This window comes from Myotis yumanensis, unplaced genomic scaffold, assembly GCF_028538775.1.
Source record: "Myotis yumanensis isolate MYYU_CA2020_CCGP unplaced genomic scaffold, mMyoYum1.0.hap1 SCAF_23, whole genome shotgun sequence".
In the NCBI taxonomy this organism is placed as follows: Eukaryota; Metazoa; Chordata; class Mammalia; order Chiroptera; family Vespertilionidae; genus Myotis; species Myotis yumanensis.
Window position 1 is genome coordinate 14,558,572 of NW_027223774.1, and position 19,752 is coordinate 14,578,323.

General features: G+C 43.0%; 1 protein-coding gene across 1 annotated transcript; it reads right to left on the reverse strand.

Moving 5' to 3' along the window:
• Positions 1 to 357: 357 nt before the first annotated feature.
• LOC138999838 (testis-expressed protein 101-like) lies at positions 358 to 17,677 on the reverse strand. The gene is made up of 6 exons (XM_070402054.1): positions 17,608 to 17,677; positions 17,317 to 17,510; positions 2,490 to 2,614; positions 2,206 to 2,387; positions 730 to 858; positions 358 to 569 (listed from the first exon to the last, which is right to left on the reverse strand). The coding sequence occupies exons 1-6, from the start codon at positions 17,675 to 17,677 to the stop codon at positions 358 to 360; spliced, it is 912 nt and encodes a 303-aa protein (XP_070258155.1).
• Between the last annotated feature and the right edge of the window lie 2,075 nt (positions 17,678 to 19,752).

The following is a 19,752-nucleotide window of genomic DNA, read 5'->3' on the forward strand; positions in this document are numbered from 1 at the left end:
AAGGAAAACCAGACTTAGGTCAAAATATCACAGCTCTGGTCTTAGCTCTGCCCATAGCTATGTAATGTGTGAAACTCACTCAAGTTTTCCAGATCTGTGATTCCCTTTCTTCCAAAGTTGTGGGTTAGAGGAGATACATTTAAAGGCCCTCTCAGCACTTAAATTGACTTTGAGTCTGGGGGCAGATACAAAGCAGAGCAGAAACTTTATTAGAAATGACAAACACATCCATAGGAACCTTCTGTTCTTCAAGTCTCCACCTGCTCATCAACTCATGACCAGCAGTCGGAGGCTCCCAGTCCAAAGAGGTGTCCTGTGACTCCAGACAGATGTCTCCCCAGGAATATTGTCAAGCCATTATAGCAATAGCGGCAGCAATAGCCCAAACCTCCTAACTGAAATGGGAAAGCAGGTGGTGGCCCCATTTCCAACCTTCCGGGATTGAATGAGAGATTGGTATGGACACATTTCCTGTACCCACATGGGTCCAATTGTGAATACCCCAGACATCAGCCCACAGTGAGGTAGAGATGTACAGCCTTTGACCTCCAAAGTTGAGTCGATGTCTCCTATGGAACAAGGAAGGATGGGGAGACACATAGATGTTTTAGAAAACCAGAGAGGAATCCAGTCCCTCCTCATTCCTGGATCCCAGAGTGTCAGAACCTCTTGGGATGCACTCAGATGTCTAGGTTTCCAGTCTCTGAAACCATCAGATGTTCAGTTTACCTCCAGCAACCCGAAGTTTTCCTTGATAGCATTGGGTTGTATCAATGGGACAGGGAAGAGAAGGCGCACTTGAACAGACCCCAAGAGCTAAACAGGTTGGGCAGTGGAAGGTTGTTGACATATTGGGAGCTGGAGGGGGAAAGAGAGGAACAATTTAAGAGTATGTCCTGCTTTTGGAATTCTCTCCTTGCTGCCTCGTCTCCCCCAAGTCTTTCGTGTTGATACCACTATAATCAAGGCCTATTACTGCCACCTCCCCACTCTTTCCCAACTGATTTTCTTGGCTGTCAGAACCCCATCCAACATGACTTTCAAACTCTGTGCTTAGTTCCATCTAGAGTCATTGTCTAGAACAGGGGTGGGCAAACTTTTTGACTCGAGGGCCACAATGGGTTCTTAAACTGGACCGGAGGGCCGGAACAAAAGCATGGATGGAGTGTTTGTGTGAACTAATATAAATTCAAAGTAAACATCATTGCATAAAAGGGTATGGTCTTTTTTTTTTTTTTTTAGTTTTATTCATTTCAAACTGGCCGTATCCGGCCCGCGGGCCGTAGTTTGCCCATGGCTGGTCTAGAAGGAGACAGAGATGTAAACAATTCAATGGAACTCAGTAGGCACTGTGTCTGAGGTATAAGAGCAAAAAATTAAAAGAAGATTCAACTACCTAAAAGAATTTGGTGTTTTCAGGGAGCGGATATCTGAGTTGAGATGATGAATAGAGGTTAGCTTTGTGAAAATGGGGGGTTTGATGGCCTAGCAAGGAAACAGTAAGGACAAAGGCCTGGAGCTGTGACCCAACTTGGTGAATATGGGGAATTGTAAGAAATTGCAGTGTTGATATTCAACTGCGAGGCACTGGTAGGGCTGGACTGGCTGTTATAACCGTGTCCATTCTGATTGGCCAGTACCATTGTCAACTATTTTGAATACCAGCCTCAGGTAGAACACAATAGATAAAAGAGGGAAGAGAAAGTAGTGAGCTGAAAAGATAAGCCAAAGGGGGAAGCAGGCTATGATCAAGTGGCAGCCGGGAAGCAATAATTGTTAGGTTAACATCATCACCTTGTTCAGAGATCTTCACAGACATCTTGTTTAGTGACACAAAACCCAAGGTATATCCCAGCCTTCACTGATATCCCTCTCTTCTGAGCAGAGTTGAGAACACCCAAGGTAACAATTTAGAAAAAGAAAGACAAGCAGAAGTTTGAGGTCCTTTTTTGTATGGTCAGCTTGGGCCTAAGCCAGGTATGAACACAAAAAGAGGAGTCCGGTGGGTGGGTGGGTAGGTGAGATGCCAGGGGCTCACTGTGGAGAGCATACAATCGTATAACCACTATGCTGGACCCCGGAAATGAATACAAAACGATGCTGAATGCAAACCGCATTGGAAAATACACAAAGGATGATAAGCTGTGGAGAGAAAAGGATAACCCTTCTGGGTTGCCGCCATTTCTCTCTCTTCTCCCGAGGTACCTGGGATCACCCCTGGATTCCAAATCTCAGGGATGTTCTCTCTGCTGTCACAGAAGGAGTGCTCACAGTAGCTGCTGTAGGAGACCACCATTATGCTGGGTGGTGGGGAGTACTGGACCAAAGTTATTGCGGGTATCCTGTTGGAGCTGCACCTTTTCGTGGCCAGAAGTGCCGTATTGGCCCTGTTAGGAGCGCAGGGAGAAGGAGGGAGGCCTGCAGGCCTCACCTTTGGCCCTGGGGAGAGGGGAACAGCACTGACACGGATGCCATCACCTTGTTTCCACTCAACCTGACCGCCCCTTCTCGTTTTACCGGATTTGACCACCATCTGGGATTCCTCGCACAGCGCCCCATTGTCAGAAGTCTCAACTCTCAGTCCCCATGGGCCGGACCCTAGCAGCAAGCTAACCTACCAGTTGGAGCATCTGCCCCCTGGTGGTTAGTGCACATCATAGCGAGCGTAGGCATATGATTTGCATATTAAGTTTTGATTGGTTGACTGGACGACTGGACACTTAGGATATTAGACTTTTATTATATAGGACTGTGAACTGTTAGTACTTCCACTAGGACTGTGTGAGATTCTTTGAGGTCAAGTTCTTACCACAATGTTGGGCACTGTGTTAATATTACAGCTTGCGCCTGGTGGGTGTGTCACAGTGGTTGATCATGGACCTATGAACAAGGAGGTCACGGTGGTATTCCAGGTCAGGGCACATGCCCTAGTTTTAGGCTTGACCCCCAGTGGGGGGCATGCAGGAGACAGCTTGATTGATGATTCTCGCTCTTGGTTCATAGGTTGATGCTCAACCTATGCAGAGGCAGAGGGGTGGAGAGAGAGAAAGGAGAGAGAAGTCAGTTTTTTCATTTTTCTCTTCTCAGTGTGGGGACTGGGAGCAGAAACAATGAGTCACAACAGACTTCTAGGAGGAGGGTAGAGGTCTGCAGGTTGCCAAAGAAGTTAAACATTGACCCCACTATTTTTAAAAAAATAAAATTGCCGAAACCGGTTTGGCTCAGTGGATAGAGCGTCGGCCTGCGGACTGAAAGGTCCCAGGTTCGATTCTGGTCAAGGGCATGTACCTGGGTTGTGGGCACATCCCCAGTAGGAGATGTGCAAGAGGCAGCTGTTCGATGTTTCTCTCTCATCGATGTTTCTAACTCTCTATCTCCCTCCCTTCCTCTCTGTAAAAAATCAATAAAATATATTTAAAAAAAAAATAAAAAATAAAATTAGTGAAACAAGCTAGTCAATGAAGGAAAAATACCACATGATCTCACTCATTCATGGATAATAAAGACCATTACAAACTTTTGAACAATAATAGATACAGAGGCAGAGCTGCCTCAAACTGATTGTCAAACTGCAGTGGGAAGGCCAGGGAGGGTTGGGGGGGAGGAGGGAGGGGATTAAGAGATCAACCGAAGGACTTGTATGCACCCATATAACCATAACTAATGGACATAAGACACTGGGGGGTAAGGGAGGGCAGGGGCTTGTCAAGGGCGGGGGGGGGGAGGACACTTATGTAATACCCTTTGTAATACTTTTAGCGAAAAATAAAAAAAAATTTTTATTTAGAGAGAGAGAGAGAGAGATGGGGTGGAGGTGTGGATCTGTTGTTCCACTTATTTATGCATTCATTGGTTGAGTCTTGTATGTGCCCTTGGGTATGGGGAAGATGCTCTACCTACTGAGCTACCTACCTGGACAGGACTGACCCCAATCTTTCCATAGTCATGGTAGGATTGTGAAGGAAATAGCCATGTTGTTCTGATCACCTCCTGGTCACATCATTGGTGAGGGATGGACAAGCCATCTTAAGTAGTATGAGATGACCCCGTTCACAGCACCCACCAATGCACAGACCAGATGGACAGCAGTATCTAATCACATATATTGACAACCCAGGGGAGGAGGCTATCGCACCCCACGCAGGCCAACCTGGGGTGCACTCAGGAGCAGAGCGAGTAAGCTGGGGCTGGAGGAGGCAGACTTGAAGCAACAAGGGAGGAATTGTGCCCGGTTCTCTTAGCTTGATAGGAAATGATGAAAATTCATGAGGTTGATTCAGGACTTAAATAGATTAACCCCAGGAGAGATGCCTAGAGCTTTATGGTTAGTATTAAGAACCTTTAAGACCTGGAAGATAAAAAACCCAATGTCCATCTCTCCTGCTGACTGAGTAATGATCCAGTTCGTGGGACCAGTGTAAGTACCCAAAAAACTTGCCTTTAGTAATGTTTTTCATCTTGCTTTATCAAAGTATAATTTACATATCACAAAATCCACCTGTTTGATGTATACAGAACATTGTAGAAAGAAATGGAAAAAAGACCTAAATCAGTGGCAAGATATCCATGTGTGTGGTGAGGAGAGAACACTGATAAGATGCCAGTACCCCCCAACTTGATCTTACTTCTGCCCTTTCCTCTTTTCCTTCTAGTACTTCCATTATGTGTATGTTGTTCTATTGATGGTGTCCCACAGGTCTTTGATGTTCTGTTCATTTTTCTTCCTTCTTCTTTTTAGATTGGGTACTTTTATTCACTTATCAAGTTTGCCAACATTTTTTTTTGTGCTAGTTCAGATCTGCTTTTTAGTCCGTCTAGTGAGTTTTTAATTTTCATCATCCTACTTTTAAACTCCAAAATTTCCACTTGGTCCTTTGAACATTTTTCAATCTTCACCCTTGGATATTTTTTATTTATTTTAGAGGAAAAGAAAGAGAGAGAGTGTTTTAGAGTGAGAGAGAGAGAGAGTGAGAGAGAAACATCAATGTGAGAACATCAATCATCGATTAAATCCACAAACTGGGTATGTGCCCTGATCGAAAATCAAACCTGCCACCTCTTCGTGTACGGGGACAATGGCCCAACCAACTGAGCCATACTGGCCAGGGAGCTTTTAATTCTTAACGTATGTTTTCTGGTTTGAATCTGGTAACGAACTGTGGATTGAAATTAGTGGTAGTTTCATTTTATAGATGACAAGACAGGGCCAGAGCAGTTTAAATCTTTCCCCAAGGTTGTCCAAGCCAGAAAATGCACGAAGCAGACCTGGATTGTAGGGTTCCTGACCAGGCTGAAAAAGGAGGACCCCCTCCTCACAGGGCCCAGAGAGAGATCCCCCATAAAGCCAGGGGAGGAGATACCATGTGGGCCTCTGTCAAGTCCGCTGTAAAATGTCAAACCTCTTTTAGGAACGGCTTCCCAGTTTTTTATTTTCATTCATTTATTTATTGTGGAGACATTTTTTAAGATTTTATTTGAGCTGAATTAACAACATATGCTGTGGAGAAAGATCGCAAATGTGTCCACCTCCCAGTTTTTTTGAACAGCTTCGTAGTAAGGGAATTCACATGTCACACAATTTATTGATTTAAGGCGTACAATTCAATGGTCTTTGGTCTATTCATAGTTGTGCAGTCATCATCACAATCAATTTTAGAACTGCTCCATTAGCTGCAAGAGAAAGCCAGTGCCCATCATTAGTTCTCCACTTCCCACCTTCCAGGCTTTGGCAAGCACTGATCAACTTTGACTTTATAGACTTGCCTATTTTGGACATTTTATATAAATGAAATCAGAGCACATGTTGTATTGATGCCTGTTTTCTTTCACTTAGCATAATGTCTTCAAGGTTCATTTATGTGGCATGTATAATTATGTCATTAAAAATATATTTTATTAATTTTTTAGAGAGAGAAAGGAAAAGAAAGGGATATAAAGAGAGAAAGATTGATATGAGAGAGAATCGCTCATTGGCTGCCTCCTGCATGCTCCTTACTGCAGCAACTTGGGCATGTACCCTGACTGGGAATCGAACCAGCAACCTTTAGGTGCATGGATGATGCCCAAACCAACTGAGTCATACTGTCCAAGGCATTTCATTCTTTTAATTTCATAAATAATATATTTTTATTAATTTGAGGGAGAATGGGAGAGGGAGAGAGAGATAGAAACATCAATGATGAGAGAGACTCATTGATCGGCTGCCTTCTCCATATTCTCTACTGGGGATCGAGCCTGCAACCCGGACATGTGCTCTGACCGGGAATCAAACCATGACCTCTTGGTTCATATGTTGATTCTCAACCACTGAGCCAGCCATCCATGCTTTTCTAAATTTTTGAATTGTGGAATAGTATTCCATTGTATGGATATACCACTGTTAATTTTCCCATCAGATCTCCCCAGTTCCTGGCACAGAGCTCCTAAATACCTGGGAATGTTCTGGGTGATGGGAATATGTTTTGTTTTATTCGGTGACTCTTGGTGGTCTCCTGAGTGAGAAATGGCCACCAGAAAGACCAAGCCATGATTAGAGGCTTGGAATCCTCAATCCTAACCCCAATCTCCAGGAAGGGGAGAGGGCCTGGAAATGGAATGTATGATGGATCATGCTTATATGTGGTGCACCTTCCATGTGGTGATCATATGTTAGGACTGGGAGAATGTCTTGCTGGGAGAGGGCATGGAAGCCCCACACTTTCTCTCATAAACCCCATGTCTTTCATTTGGATGTTCTTCTGTATCCTTTATCATATCCTTTTTTAAAAATTTATTTTTTATTTTCCTTGTTGTTGTTAATCTTCACCCCAGTATATTTTCCAGTGATTTATATGGAGAGTGGAAGAGAGAGGGAAAGACAGAAACATCGATGTAAGAGAAACACATCAATTGGTTGCCTCCTGAAGGAGCCCTGTTAGGGCTCAGGTTGGGGAGAAGCCTGCAACCAAGGTACGTGCCCCTGACCGGAATCAAACCTGGGATTCTTTGGTCTGTAGGCCAATGCTCTATCCACTGAGCCAAACTGGCTAGGGCTATCATTTCCTTTTTATAATAAACTGGTACATGTTAGTAAACTGCTTCCCCAAGTTACGTGAGCTGCTCTAGTAAATAAATTAAACTCAGCCTGGAGTCACGGAAACCTCTGGTTTATAGCCTATTGGCCAGAAGCAAAGGTGATCACCTGGGATTGTGATTGGCATTTCAAGTCTTGAGGGACTGAGCTCTTAACCTGTGGAATCTGATACTATGCCCAAGTAGCTAGTGTCAGACTGGAGTTAAATTAAAGGACACCCAGCAGGTGTTATAGAATTGTTTGGTATGAGAAAACCTTTACAGTTGTGGTGTCAAAAGTGCTAAGTGGGGCCCTAACCGGTTTGGCTCAGTGCATAGAGCCTTGGCCTGAGGATTGAAGGGTCCCAGGTTTGATTCCAGTCAAGGGCATGTACCTTGGTTGCGGGCACATCCCCAATGGGGAGTGTGCAGGAGGCAGCTGATTGATGTTTCTCTTCATCGGTGTTTCTAACTCTCTATCCCTCTACCTTCCTCTCTGCAAAAAATAAATAAAATACATTTAAAAAATAAGTGCTGAGTGGGGTTATTGTGTGATAATAAGGGAGAAACACAAGAGGAAGAAAGAATTTTTCCTACTAACCTGAGTATATATCTACAAGTTGGATTTTGGGGTTATATAGTAAGTCTACTTTTATCTTTCTTTTTTACTTTTTAAAAAGTTTTTATTGATTTCAGAGAAAAGAAGGGAGAGGGAGAGAGAGATAGAAACATCAATGCTGAGAGAGAATCATTGATCGGCTGCCTCCTACATGCCCCACACTGGGGATTGAACCTGCAACCTGGGCATGTGCCTTGACCGGGAATCGAACCATAACCTCCTGGTTAATAGGTTGATGCTCAACTACTGAGCCCCACCAGCTGGGCTAGGTCTGCTTTAATATCTTTCAACCATGTGCTGTAGTTTGCTGTGTATATTTTCAAATTTCTTTTGCTAAATCCATTCCTAAGTACTTTATTCTTTGTTCACTGTGGTAAACAAATGGCCCATGGATTCACACCAGGGTGAGGTGGCTTTCACAGAGCACCAGCTGTCTGTAGAGTCGCCACAACCAGCTCAAAGCTCTGAATATATAGAACTCACATTGCCCTGAGAGAAAGGGATTGTGATGTGCATTTTGCAAGTGAGGAAACTGAGGCTCAGAGGAAGGGAAGTATTTCATAACAAGTAAATGAGGGCTCCAGGCCTTTCTGGTCTAGCAAATGAGCAGTGTTTCCAGTGTTACTTGAACTTTGAGCCAGGGTAGGGACGCCTTTAGGAAGAGATAAATATGGTCACGTGTGAATGTGGCAGGGAAACTCCCACTCTGAAAATGTCCCCAAGGCTGGGTGGTTTTATTTATTTAGTTATTAAAAATGTTTCTTGGTTAATCCTCACCCAAGGATTTTTTCCCATTGATTTTTAGAGAGAGTGGAAGGGAGGGGGAGAGACAGAGAGAGAAACATTGATGTGAGAGAGACACATTGATTGGTTGCCTCCCACACGTGTCTGACCAGGGCTGGGTATCAAGCCTGCAATGGAGGTATGTGCTCCTGTCCAGATTGAACCGGAGACCCTTCAGGCCCCGGGCCCCCGCTCTACCCACTGAGCCAAACCAGGTAGGGCAGCTGGTTGGTTTTAACCCACCCTGTGCCTTTGAGGAGTTCCCTGAGCCTCAGTTTCCTCCTAAATAGAAATTTGCATGGCAGTCTTCTCATACTTCTTTGAGACTCTGACAGGTGAGCTGGTTGGGCTTCTGATGCGGAGTCTACAGTCAGGAAATAAAATGGATTCTGTTTCTTTTTTAACTTATTTTATTTTTTCATTTTAGTATTTTTTAAAAATATATTTTCATTGATTTTAGAGAGGAAGGGAGAGGGAGAGCGAGAGAAACCTCAATGATGAGAGAGAATCACTGATTGGCTGACTCCTGCACGGCCCCTAATGGGGATTGAGCCTGCAACCCGGAATATGTCCTGACTGGGATTCAAACTGTGATCTCCTGGTTCACAGGTCAATGCTCAACCACTGAGCCATACTGGCGGGGCCATTTTAGTATTTTTTTTTAAATATTTAATTTCTTTATTGATTAAGGTATTACAAATGTGTCCACATCCCCCCATTAATCCCCAACCCCCCCACTCATGCTCTCATTCCCCTGTTATCTTTGTCCGTTGGTTTGGCTTATATGTATGCGTACGAGTCCTTTGGTTGATCTCCCACCCTTACCCCCACTTTCCCATACTTTTCCTCTGGGGATTAGTCTTATTGCTGCTTCTCTGTCTCTGGTCTGTCCCTGTCCATCAGTCTATGTTGTTCTCTATATTCCACAAATGAGTGAGAACATGTGGTATTTGTCTTTCTATGATTGGCTTATTTCACTTAGAATAATGCTCTCCAGTTGCATCCATGCTGTTGCAAATAGCAAGAATTCCCTCTTTTTTACTGCAGCATAGTATTCTATTCCACAGTTTTTTAATCCACTCATCTGCTGATGGATACTTAGGCTTCCAAATCTTAGCTATGGTGAATTGTGCTGCTATGAACATAGGGGTACATATATCCTTTCTGATTAGTGTTTCTGGCTTCTTGGGATATATTCCTAGAAGTGTGATCACTGGGTCAAATGGGAGTTCCATTTTTAGTTTTTTGAGGAAATTCCATACTGTTGTCCACAGTGCCTGCACCAGACTGCATTCCCACCAGCAGTGCAGAAGGGTTCCTTTTTCTCCCCATCCTCTCCAACACTTGTTTATTGATTTGTTGATGATAGCCATTCTGACAGGTGTGAGATGATACCGTATTGTCATTTTGATTTGCATCTCTCCTATAATTAGTGACTTTGAGCATGTTTTCATATGTTTTTCGGCTTTCTGTATGTCCTCTTTCGAAAAGTGTCTATTTAGGTCCGTTGCCCATTTTTTTTTATTGGGTTGTTTATCTTCCTTTTCTTAAGTTGTAAGAGTTCCCTGTAAATGTTGGAGATTAAACCCTTATCAGTGATAACATTGGCAAATATGTTCTCCCACGCAGTGGGCTTTCTTGTTGTTTTGTTGATGGTTTCCTTTGCTGTGCAAAAGCTTTTTATTTTGATGTAGTCACATTTGTTTATTTTCTATTTAGTTTCCATTGCCCTAGGAGCCATATCAGTGAAGAAATTCCTTCCACATATGTTTGGGATTTCGTTGCTTGTGGATTCCATTAGTATTTTTATGGTTTCCTGTCTTACAGTTAAGTCTATCCATTTTGAGTTTATTTTTGTATATGGTGTGAATTGGTGGTCTAGTTTCATCTTTTTGCATGTACCTGTCCAATTTTCCCAATACCATTTATTGAAGAGACTGTCTTGACTCCAGTGTATGCTCTTGCCTCCTTTGTCAAATATTAATTGGGCATGGTGGTTTGGGTCGATTTCTAGGGTCTCTATTCTATTCCATTGATCTATATGTCTGTTCTTGTGCCAGCACCAAGCTGTTTTAAGAACAGTGGCTTTGTAATACAGCTTGATATCTGGTATTGAAATCCCACCTACTTTGTTCTTCTTTCTCAGGAGTGCTGCAGTTATTCGAGGTCTTTTTTTTATTCCAGATGAATTTTTAGAATGTGCGTTCTAGATCTGTGAAATATGCTGTTGGTATTTTAATGGGATTTGTATTGTATCTATAGATTGCTTTGGGTAGTATGGACATTTTTATGATGTTGATTCTACCAGTCCGTAAACACGGTATGTTCTTCCATCTGTTTATGTCTTCCTCTATCCCTTTTTTTAAAAAAAAATATTTTTATTGATTTTTTACAGAGAGGAAGGAAGAGGGATAGAGAGTTAGAAATATCAATGAGAGAGAAAATCGATCAGCTGCCTCCTGCACACCCCCCACTGGGGAATATCCACAACCAAGGTAAATGCCCTTGACTGGAATCGAACCTGAGACCCTTTGGTCCGCAGGCCAATACTCTTTCTACTGAGCCAAACAAGTCAGGGCCCTCTATCTCTTTTTTAAGTGTCCCATAGTTTTTCGCATGTAGGTTTTTTACCTTCTTAGGTATCTTAATTATTTTGGTGATGGCAAATGGGATTGATTTTTTAGTCTCTCTTTCTGTAAGTTCACTATTGGTGTAAAGAAATGCCGTACATTTCTTGGAATTAATTTTGTGTCCCGCTACATTGCCGAATTCATTTATTAAGTCTAATAATTTGATGGAATATTTAGGGTTTTCTATGTACAGTATCATGTTATCTGCAAATAAGGACAGTTTTACTTCTTCTTTTCCAATTTGGATGCCTTTCATTTCTTCTTCTTCTTCTTTTTTTACAATTAAATCTTTATTGTTCAGATTATTACATTTGTACCTCTTTTTTTCCCCCATAAGTCCCCTCCTCCCAGTTCCCACCCCACTCTCTGCCCTCACTCCCCACCCACTGTCCTCATCCATAGGTGCATGATTTTTGTCCAGTCTCTTCCCAAATCTCCCACACCCCTTTCCCCCCCAAGAATAGTCAGTCCATTCTCTTTCTATGTCCCTGATTCTATTATAATCAACAGTTCATTCTGTTCATCAGATTATTTATTCACTTGATTCTTAGATCCACTTGTTGATAGATGCATATTTGTTGTTCATAATTTGTATCTTTACCTTTTTCTTCTTCTTCCTCTTCTTAAAGGATACCTTTGAGCATTTCATATAATACTGGTTTGGTGGTGATGAACTCCTTTAGCTTTTCCTTATCTGTGAAGCTCTTTATCTGACCTTCAATTCTGAATGATAGCTTTGCTGGATAAAGTACTCTTGGTTGTAGGTTCTTGGTATTCATCACTTTGAATATTTCTTGCCACTCCCTTCTGGCCTGCAAAGTTTCTGTTGAGAAATCAGCTGACAGTCGTATGGGTATTCCCTTGTAGGTAACTGAGTTTCTTTCTCTTGCTGCTTTTAAGATTCTCTCTTTGTCTTTTGCTCTTGGCATTTTAATTATGATGTGTCTTGGTGTGGTCCTCTTTGGGTTCCTTTTGTTTGGGGTTCTCTGCACTTCCTGGACTTGTAAATCTATTTCTTTCACCAAGTAGGGGAAGTTTTCTGCCATTATTTCTTCAAATAGGTTTTCAATATTTTGCTGTCTCTCATCTTCTGGCACCCCTATAATTCTGATGTTGGTACGCTTGAAGCTGTCCCAGAGGCTCCTTACACTATCTTCACATTTTCGGATTCTTTTTTCATTTTGCTTTTCTGGTTGGGTGTTTTTTGCTTCCTCGCATTTCAAATCTTTGACTTGATTCTTGCGCTCCTCTGGTCTGCTGTTGGGTGTCTGTATAATATTCTTTATTTCAGTCAGTGTATGCTTACTTTCTAGTTGGTCCTTTATCACAACATCGAGGGTCTCATTAGATTTCCTGTACATCTCATCAAATTTATCGACAGACTCTAGAAGCCTCTTGAGAGACCTCAAAAGTGTGGTTTTGAATTCTATATCCAGTAGCCTGCTTTCCTCCGGTTCTGTCCTTTGTGGCCTGTTTCTTTGTCTTGGCATTTTTTTATGCTTTGCTGTGTCGATAGAGTGGCTTTCCGTGTTAAGTGTCCCAATTACCTGAGGTAGACACTCTTGGTGCACCCCCTTGTGGTCTCTGTGAGCAGTCTTGTTGTAGTCAAGCCTTGATTGTTGTAGGTAATTACTACTTGACCTCCAGGCCAACTGGCTGTGAGAATCTGCTGTGTTTGCAGTGGGAGAACTTCTGTCCTCTAGGGAGGTGCTAATCTAGCCTTTGCCTGAGGCTATCTGGCAAATGGCTCTGTGCAGGGCTTGGGCAGAGGGGGTCCCACGGGATCAACAGGGTGGAGGAGGGAGCAGTAATGGCTGCTCTCAGTCCGTCCCCAGAGGCTCTGCCTCTCTGTCCCAGCAACCGCTGCAAACCTCGGAGGGACCGAAGCCAGACAGTCCCGCTTCTCCCGTTTGAGTCTGGGTCCCTGAGACTTGCCAGGATCTGGAGCTCTGAGTCTGAGGCTCCCTCTGAATTGAAACAGACAACCACGCCCTCAGCCATCAGCCCGGGCTGCGCACACTTCGCACCTTAGTATTTTACTTCAGCACTGCGCCTCCTCTGATTCTTGGTTCCTCCTAGTTGTAGAACTTCCACTCAGCCAGCCTTCCTGTGGTTCTGGATGATGTCCGTTCCATCTTTTAGTTGTATTTTTGAAGTGGTTGTTCGAGGCAGCAAACTCCGGCATTAACCTATGCCACCATCTTGGTTTCTCCTCCATTTCTTCTTCTTGTCTAATCACAATGGCTAGTACTTCCAGTCCTATGTCGAACAGGAGTGGTGAGAGTGGACATCCCTGTTTTGTTCCTGTTCTTAGGGGAAATGGTTTTAGTTTTTCCCATTGAGTATGATGTTGGCTTTTGGTTTGTCATATATGGCTTTTATTCTGTTGAGGTGTGATACTTCTATTCCTACCTTGCTGAGAGTTTTTATCAAGAAAGGGTGTTGGATTTTGTCAAATGCTTTTTCTGCATCAATTGATATGACTATGTGATTTTTATTTCTTACTTTGCTTATATGATGTATCACGTTTATTGATTTGTGGATATTGTACCATTCTTGCATCACTGGGATAAATCCTACGTGGTCATAGTGTATGATCTTTCTGATAAATTGCTGGATCCGATTTGCTAGAATTTTGTTGAGTACTTGGGCATGTATGTTTATGAGGAATATCCTATCTAATGAAAGAGAAACATGGTAATTAGCCATACGGCCGTTACCCTTCCCATTGGCTAATCAGTGAGATATGCAAATTAACTGCCAGCCAAGATGGCAGCCGGCAGCCATGCACTGAAGCGAACAGGGGGGCTTGCTTGCTCCAGTGATTGTGGACAAGGTTCTCTGCCTGACTTGTCAGCCTCTCAGCTGCAACTCTAAGCAACTATGTTGCAAATTTAAAAGCTAAACAAAACCCCAGAAACCTGCTTTATTCAGCTGGGCTTCAGCCAGCCGGACCGCAACATTGTATCAAATACAGAAGGTAAACAAAGGCCAGAAACCTGCTTTCAGCAGCGAGGCCTCAGAGCTAAAGCTGGCCCAGAATAAAAAAAAGAAAAGAAAAAAAGGAGCGGTTGGGAGTTTCAGTCACACGCCAGCCTGAAAATGGCCCTCAGCCCCTCAGCCAGACCGGCCAGGCACCCCAGTGGGGCCCCCCACCCTGATCCAGGACACCCTTCAGGGCAAACCAGCTGGCCTTCACCCATGCACCAGGCCTCTATTCTATATAGTAAGAGGGTAATATGCCTGCCGGCACTGGGATCAGCGGAGCCGCGAGGCCTCCAGGCACCGGGATCAGTGTGACAGGGGGCAGTGCCCAAACCCTCTGATCGCCCTGCGGCTCTGTGTGTGACAGGGGGCGGGGCCACAACCTCCCTATCCGCCCTGCTCTGTTCGTGACAGGGAGGAGCTCCTCAACTCCCTGATTGGCCCTGCTCTGTGCCAGATAGGGGGGAGCTCTCCAACCCCCTGATTGCCTTGTGGATCTGTGTGTGACAGGGTACAGCGCCCTAACCCCCTGATCGGCCCTGCTTTGTGTGTGATGGGGCAGTATCCCAACTCCCCTATCAGCCCTACTCTGTGAGTGACAGGGGGGAGCTCCTCAACCCCCTGGACAGCCCTGCACTGTGCGTGACAGGGGGAGCTCCTCAACCCCCTGATCGGCCCTGTTCTGTGAGTGCCAGGGGGGAGCTCCTCAACCCCCCTGATGGGCCCTGCTCTGTGCATGACAGGGGGTGGCGCCGCAACTTTCCTATTGATCCTGCCTTGAGTATGACAGGGGGAGGTGCCCCAACCCCCCAATTGGCTGTACTCTGAGCATGACTAGGGGTGGCATCGCAACCTCCTGAATCCGCCCTGCTCTGTGTATGACAGGTGGCAGCACCCCAACTCCCCAATCAGCCCTGCTCTGAGCCAGACCAGGGGCTGCACCTAGGAATTGGGCCTGCCCTCTGCCACCCAGGAGCAGGCCTAAGCCAGCAGGTCATTATCTCCTGAGGGGTCCCAGACTTCGAGAGGGCACAGGATGGGCTGAGGGGCCCCTTCTCTCCCCCCAGTGCACAAATTTTTGTGCATCGGGCCTCTAGTTTGCCTATAATTACCTTTCCTTGTGTTGTCTTTTTTTTTTTTTTGACAATTTGCTTCCTTGTCTTCTAATTCACTAATTCGATCCTCCTCTTCTCCTAGTCTACTGTTGAAACTTTCAATGGTTTTTTTTTAATTGCAGCTATATCGCTATTCATTTCTTCTTGGTTTTTACCTAAGTTATTGATTTTTTCATCAATTTCTTTTGATTCTTATATAATATATTGATTTTTTCATCTGTTTCTTCTTGCATAAGTTGTTGATTTTTTCCTCCAACTGGTTTATGCACTCTAGGACCCTTAATCTGTATTCTTTTTCTGTCATGTTGCATGCCTCTGTATCACTTAGCTGCTTTTCTGGGGAGTCCTTATTTTCTTTCCTTTGGGGGTTTCTTTGTCTACCCATGTTTGATCTCACCAACATATCTAGATGTTGAGTCATTTAGTGGCTGCTCCCTGGTTGACAGTGGCTCCTCGATCTGTGGTTGCTCCTCGGGCGGTTGTGGTAGCAGCTGCTCCTCAGTTGGCAGCAGCTCCTCTGGTGGATGCTGTTCACAGCTGTGGTGGCTCTTCTGGCTTGTGGGGGGAGGCTTCCCACGCAGCTGCTGATCCTCAGACAGGGGGTGTGGTGATCAGGATGCTGCTGTTGTTTGGATCTGCTGCATTGATTTAAAGGCACAAAATACAACACAACAAGGCACAATGTACCAGGCACTGAACACAAATGTATTCATGATATTAATAACCCCAAATAAAGGTGAACACTTGAGCTAAGAAAATTAGGGTATAAGGAAGAAAGAAGAGAAAAAGATAAAAGAGAAAAAAGAAAAAAAAAGGAGTGCAAAAATGAAATTGGGAAAAGGGAGGAAAAAAAAGTAAGAGAGGAAAGAGAGAATGAAGTAGAAGAGGGGAAGAAACTATTTATATGAGGAGAAAACTCTGATAGAACTGCCACTAATCCAAACAAATTACAGCAACAGATCCCTGGAGACGAATGCAAACTACAAACAACCAATAATATCAAACAAGGCAAGGAAAAACAGAAGCACAAAAATAACCAGAGGGTGGGGGAAACCAACAGAAAAATAAAAAGCAAAAGCAAAACAACCTCACAAACAATCCTAAAAATCCCAATATACTCAACAATCAAGCAAACAATAACAAAACTATAGAGAGAGAAAAGAAAAAAAGAAAGAAAAAAATTTTGATGGTGAAGAAAGATAAGGGAGAAGTGTATAAGGATTTAGAGCAGGGGCTTGGAAATAGGATATATAAGTAGGGTGAAATTTAGTCAGTAGGTAAAAAGAAGGAATAGGGAAAATCTAAAGCAGGAATAGGGTAAGAGAAACAGGACAACAAAGGGGGAATAGTGAGGAAGAGAGTTTTGGCTTAAAGGTAAAGTTGAGATAGAGAGAAATGATGCTGAAGGAATGATGAAAATAGAGTGTAGAACACTAATCCCAAAATAAAATAAAGAAAAAAATAAAATGACACTTGAAAAAATGGTACAATGACAGTAATAATACTGGTTAAAAATAAAAATGTAGTAATTAAAAAGGTAAAATCAGGTGATGAAAAAAAATTAAAAAAATAATAAATAGGTTCTTAATTAAAAGGTGAAAAAAGAATTAAAAAAATAAAATAAAAATGTGCAGTAGTGAAGGTGCTTCAGATCTTCTACTCTTCTATTTGGCATGCCTTAGTCCTGCCATGTATTCAGGAGAGTGTTGAATTTCCCTGTGATACACTGTTCCTCCATGTTGTAAACCACAGTCTTGATTTTCAGGCAGGCTGTATATGTTTCCCAGGCTGCATTTATTTGTGTTTACAGAAGAGTCAGTTTGTGGCTCTGCCTCTGTGTGGCAGTGTGTCTGGACTGACTTCTAAGGCTATAAGTCCTCTCTATACAGTAGGATTTATTTTCTCTATTGTACTTGAAACTGGTTTGGGAAAGTCCACTGCCCAGAGCTGGTTCTTTAATCGTTACTCCTCGCTCTGTTTTCCAGGCTCCCCAAAAAGAACTTTCCCCTACAGACTCTGCGAATGACCCCAACTGGGAAATCCCATGCACTGGGTTTAATAATCAAACACACAGATCTAAGGGGAAGTGTAAAAACAAGAGCCTGAGGAGTTGTGCGAATTCGCAAGCCTCCACCTTCCAGGTCTGCGCGCAGTCTCCGCGAGCCCACTCGCCCCTGGCACCAAGCAGCCGGCAGACTGGCAAAATCCGAGGCTGCTTTTTTGCATCCAGTTCAGCTATGGGCTTATTTTTAGCTTTCCCTTCCTCCAGCAGCCCTGGGGGAGCCCTTCCACACTTGTGGATCATGCTGGCCCCAACGGCCGTGGACTCTGTGGGGCACAGATTCCCCCCCCCCCCCCCCCCCCCCCAGCACGTGTTCTTCTCTCCAACCTGAATTGCAAACTGCACCTTTATGGGAAGTCTAACCTTTCTGTGAGAAGAAGCAGTGCTCCTCTGAGTTCACGCAGTTGCGCTGCTTGAGATCCGTTGTTTCCATTGTGTTGTCTTTATCTGGTTTTGGTATTACAGTGATGCTAGCTTCATAGAATGAGCTTGGAAGTGTTCCTTCCTCTTGAATTTTTGGAATAGTCTGAGGAAGATAGGTTTTAGTTCTTCCTTGAATGTTTGGTAAAAGTCCCCTGTGAAGCCATCTGGCCCCTGGCTTTTGTTGATGGGAGCTTTTTTGATGACTGCTTCAATTTCTTCCATAGTTATTGGCCTATTGAGATTTTTAGAATCTTCCTGGTTGAGTTTTGGAAGGTTGTATTTTTCTAGGAATATGTCCATTTCCTCCAGGTTGTCTAGTTTGTTGTAGTAGAGTTGTTCATAGTATTTTTTTTTTTTTAACAATTCTTTGAATTTCTGTGGGGTCTGTTGTTATGTCACCTCTTTCATTTCTGATTTTGTTTATTTGGGTCCTCTCACTTTGCTTCTTGGTGAGCCTGGTTTGAGGCTCATCAATCTTGTTTATCCTTTCAAAGAATCAGCTCTTGGTTTCGTTGTTCTTTTGTATTGTCTTTTTGGTCTCTATGTTATTTATTTCTGCTCTGATCTTTATTATCTCCTTCCTTCTGCTCACTGTGGGCTGTTCTTGTTGCTCTCTTTCTAATTCTTTGAGTTGTAGAGTTATATGCTTTACTATAACTTTTTTCTTGTTTTTTTGAGGTAGGCCTGTAGGTCTATAAACTTCCCTCTCAGGACTGCTTTCACTGTCTCCCATATATTTTGGATTGTTGTGCTTTTATTGTCATTAGTTTCCAGGGTGTTTTTAATTTCTTCTTTGATCTCATTGGTAACCCAATCATTATTTAGTAGCATGCTATTCAGCTTCCAAGTGTTTGAGTTTTTTGAATTGGTTTTATTGTAGTTTATTTCTAATATTATGCCATTGTGGTCTGAGAAGATGCTTTATATGATTTCAATCTTCTTGAATGTGGGGACACTTTGCTTGTGACCCAATATGTGGTCTATTTTTGAAAATGTCCCATGTGCACTTGAGAAGAATGTATATTCTGCAGCTTTGGGGTGAAATGATCTGAAGATGTCAATTAAGTCCATCTAGTGAGTCATTTAGGATTGCTGTTTCTTTGCTGATGTTTTGTCTAGAGGATTTATCTAATGATGTCAGTGGTGTATTGAAGTCCCCTACTATGATTGTATTGTTGTTGGTCTCTCCTTTGATATCTTCCAGGAGTTTTTTTTTAATGTATTTGGGTGCTCCTGCATTGGGTTCATATATTTTTATCAGGGTTATATCCTCTTGTTGTATTGATATCTTTAGTATTATGAAGTGGCCTTCCTTATCTCTTGTTATGGCCTTCACTTTGAGGTCTATTTTGTCTGATATAAGTATTGCTATCCCAGCTTTCTTTTCCTTTCCATTTGCCTGAAAGATATTTTTCCATCCCTTCACTTTCAGTCTGTGTCTATCTCTTGTTCTGAGGTGGGTCTCTTGTAGACAGCATATATATGGGTCATGTCTTTTTATCGATTCAGCCACTCAATGGTTTTTGATTGGAGCACTTAGTCTGTTTATGTTTAGAGTTATTATTGAAAGGTACTTGTTTGTAGTCATTTCTATTTTTGTGCCTGTGTTCTTTCTTACCTTTTTATTTCTTCTTTTTACAGCATTCCCTTTAGCATTTCTTGCATTGCTGGCTTGGTAGTGATAAACTCCCTTAGCCTTTCTTTTTTTTTTTTTGTCTGCGACGGTCCTGATTTCCCCTTCAATTTTGATTGATAGTCTTGTTGGATAGAGTATTCTTGGATTCAGTCCTTTGCTTTGCAACACTTTGTATACCTCCTTCCATTTCCTTCTAGCTTGATGTGTTTCTGTTGAGAAATCTTTTTATAATCTGATGGGGGATCCTTTGTAGGTAACTCTCTGTCTCTCTCTTGCATCCTTTAAGATTCTCTCTTTGTCGTGAATACAGTGGGGCCTTGACTTACCCTTGACTTACGAGTGTCTCGACTAAGAGTTTTTTTGTGATACGAGCCGTCTCTCGCCCGATTTTTGCTTTTAGTTGCATGCTCAAAAAAATTTTGGTTATGAGCCAGCTTCAGATACCTCAC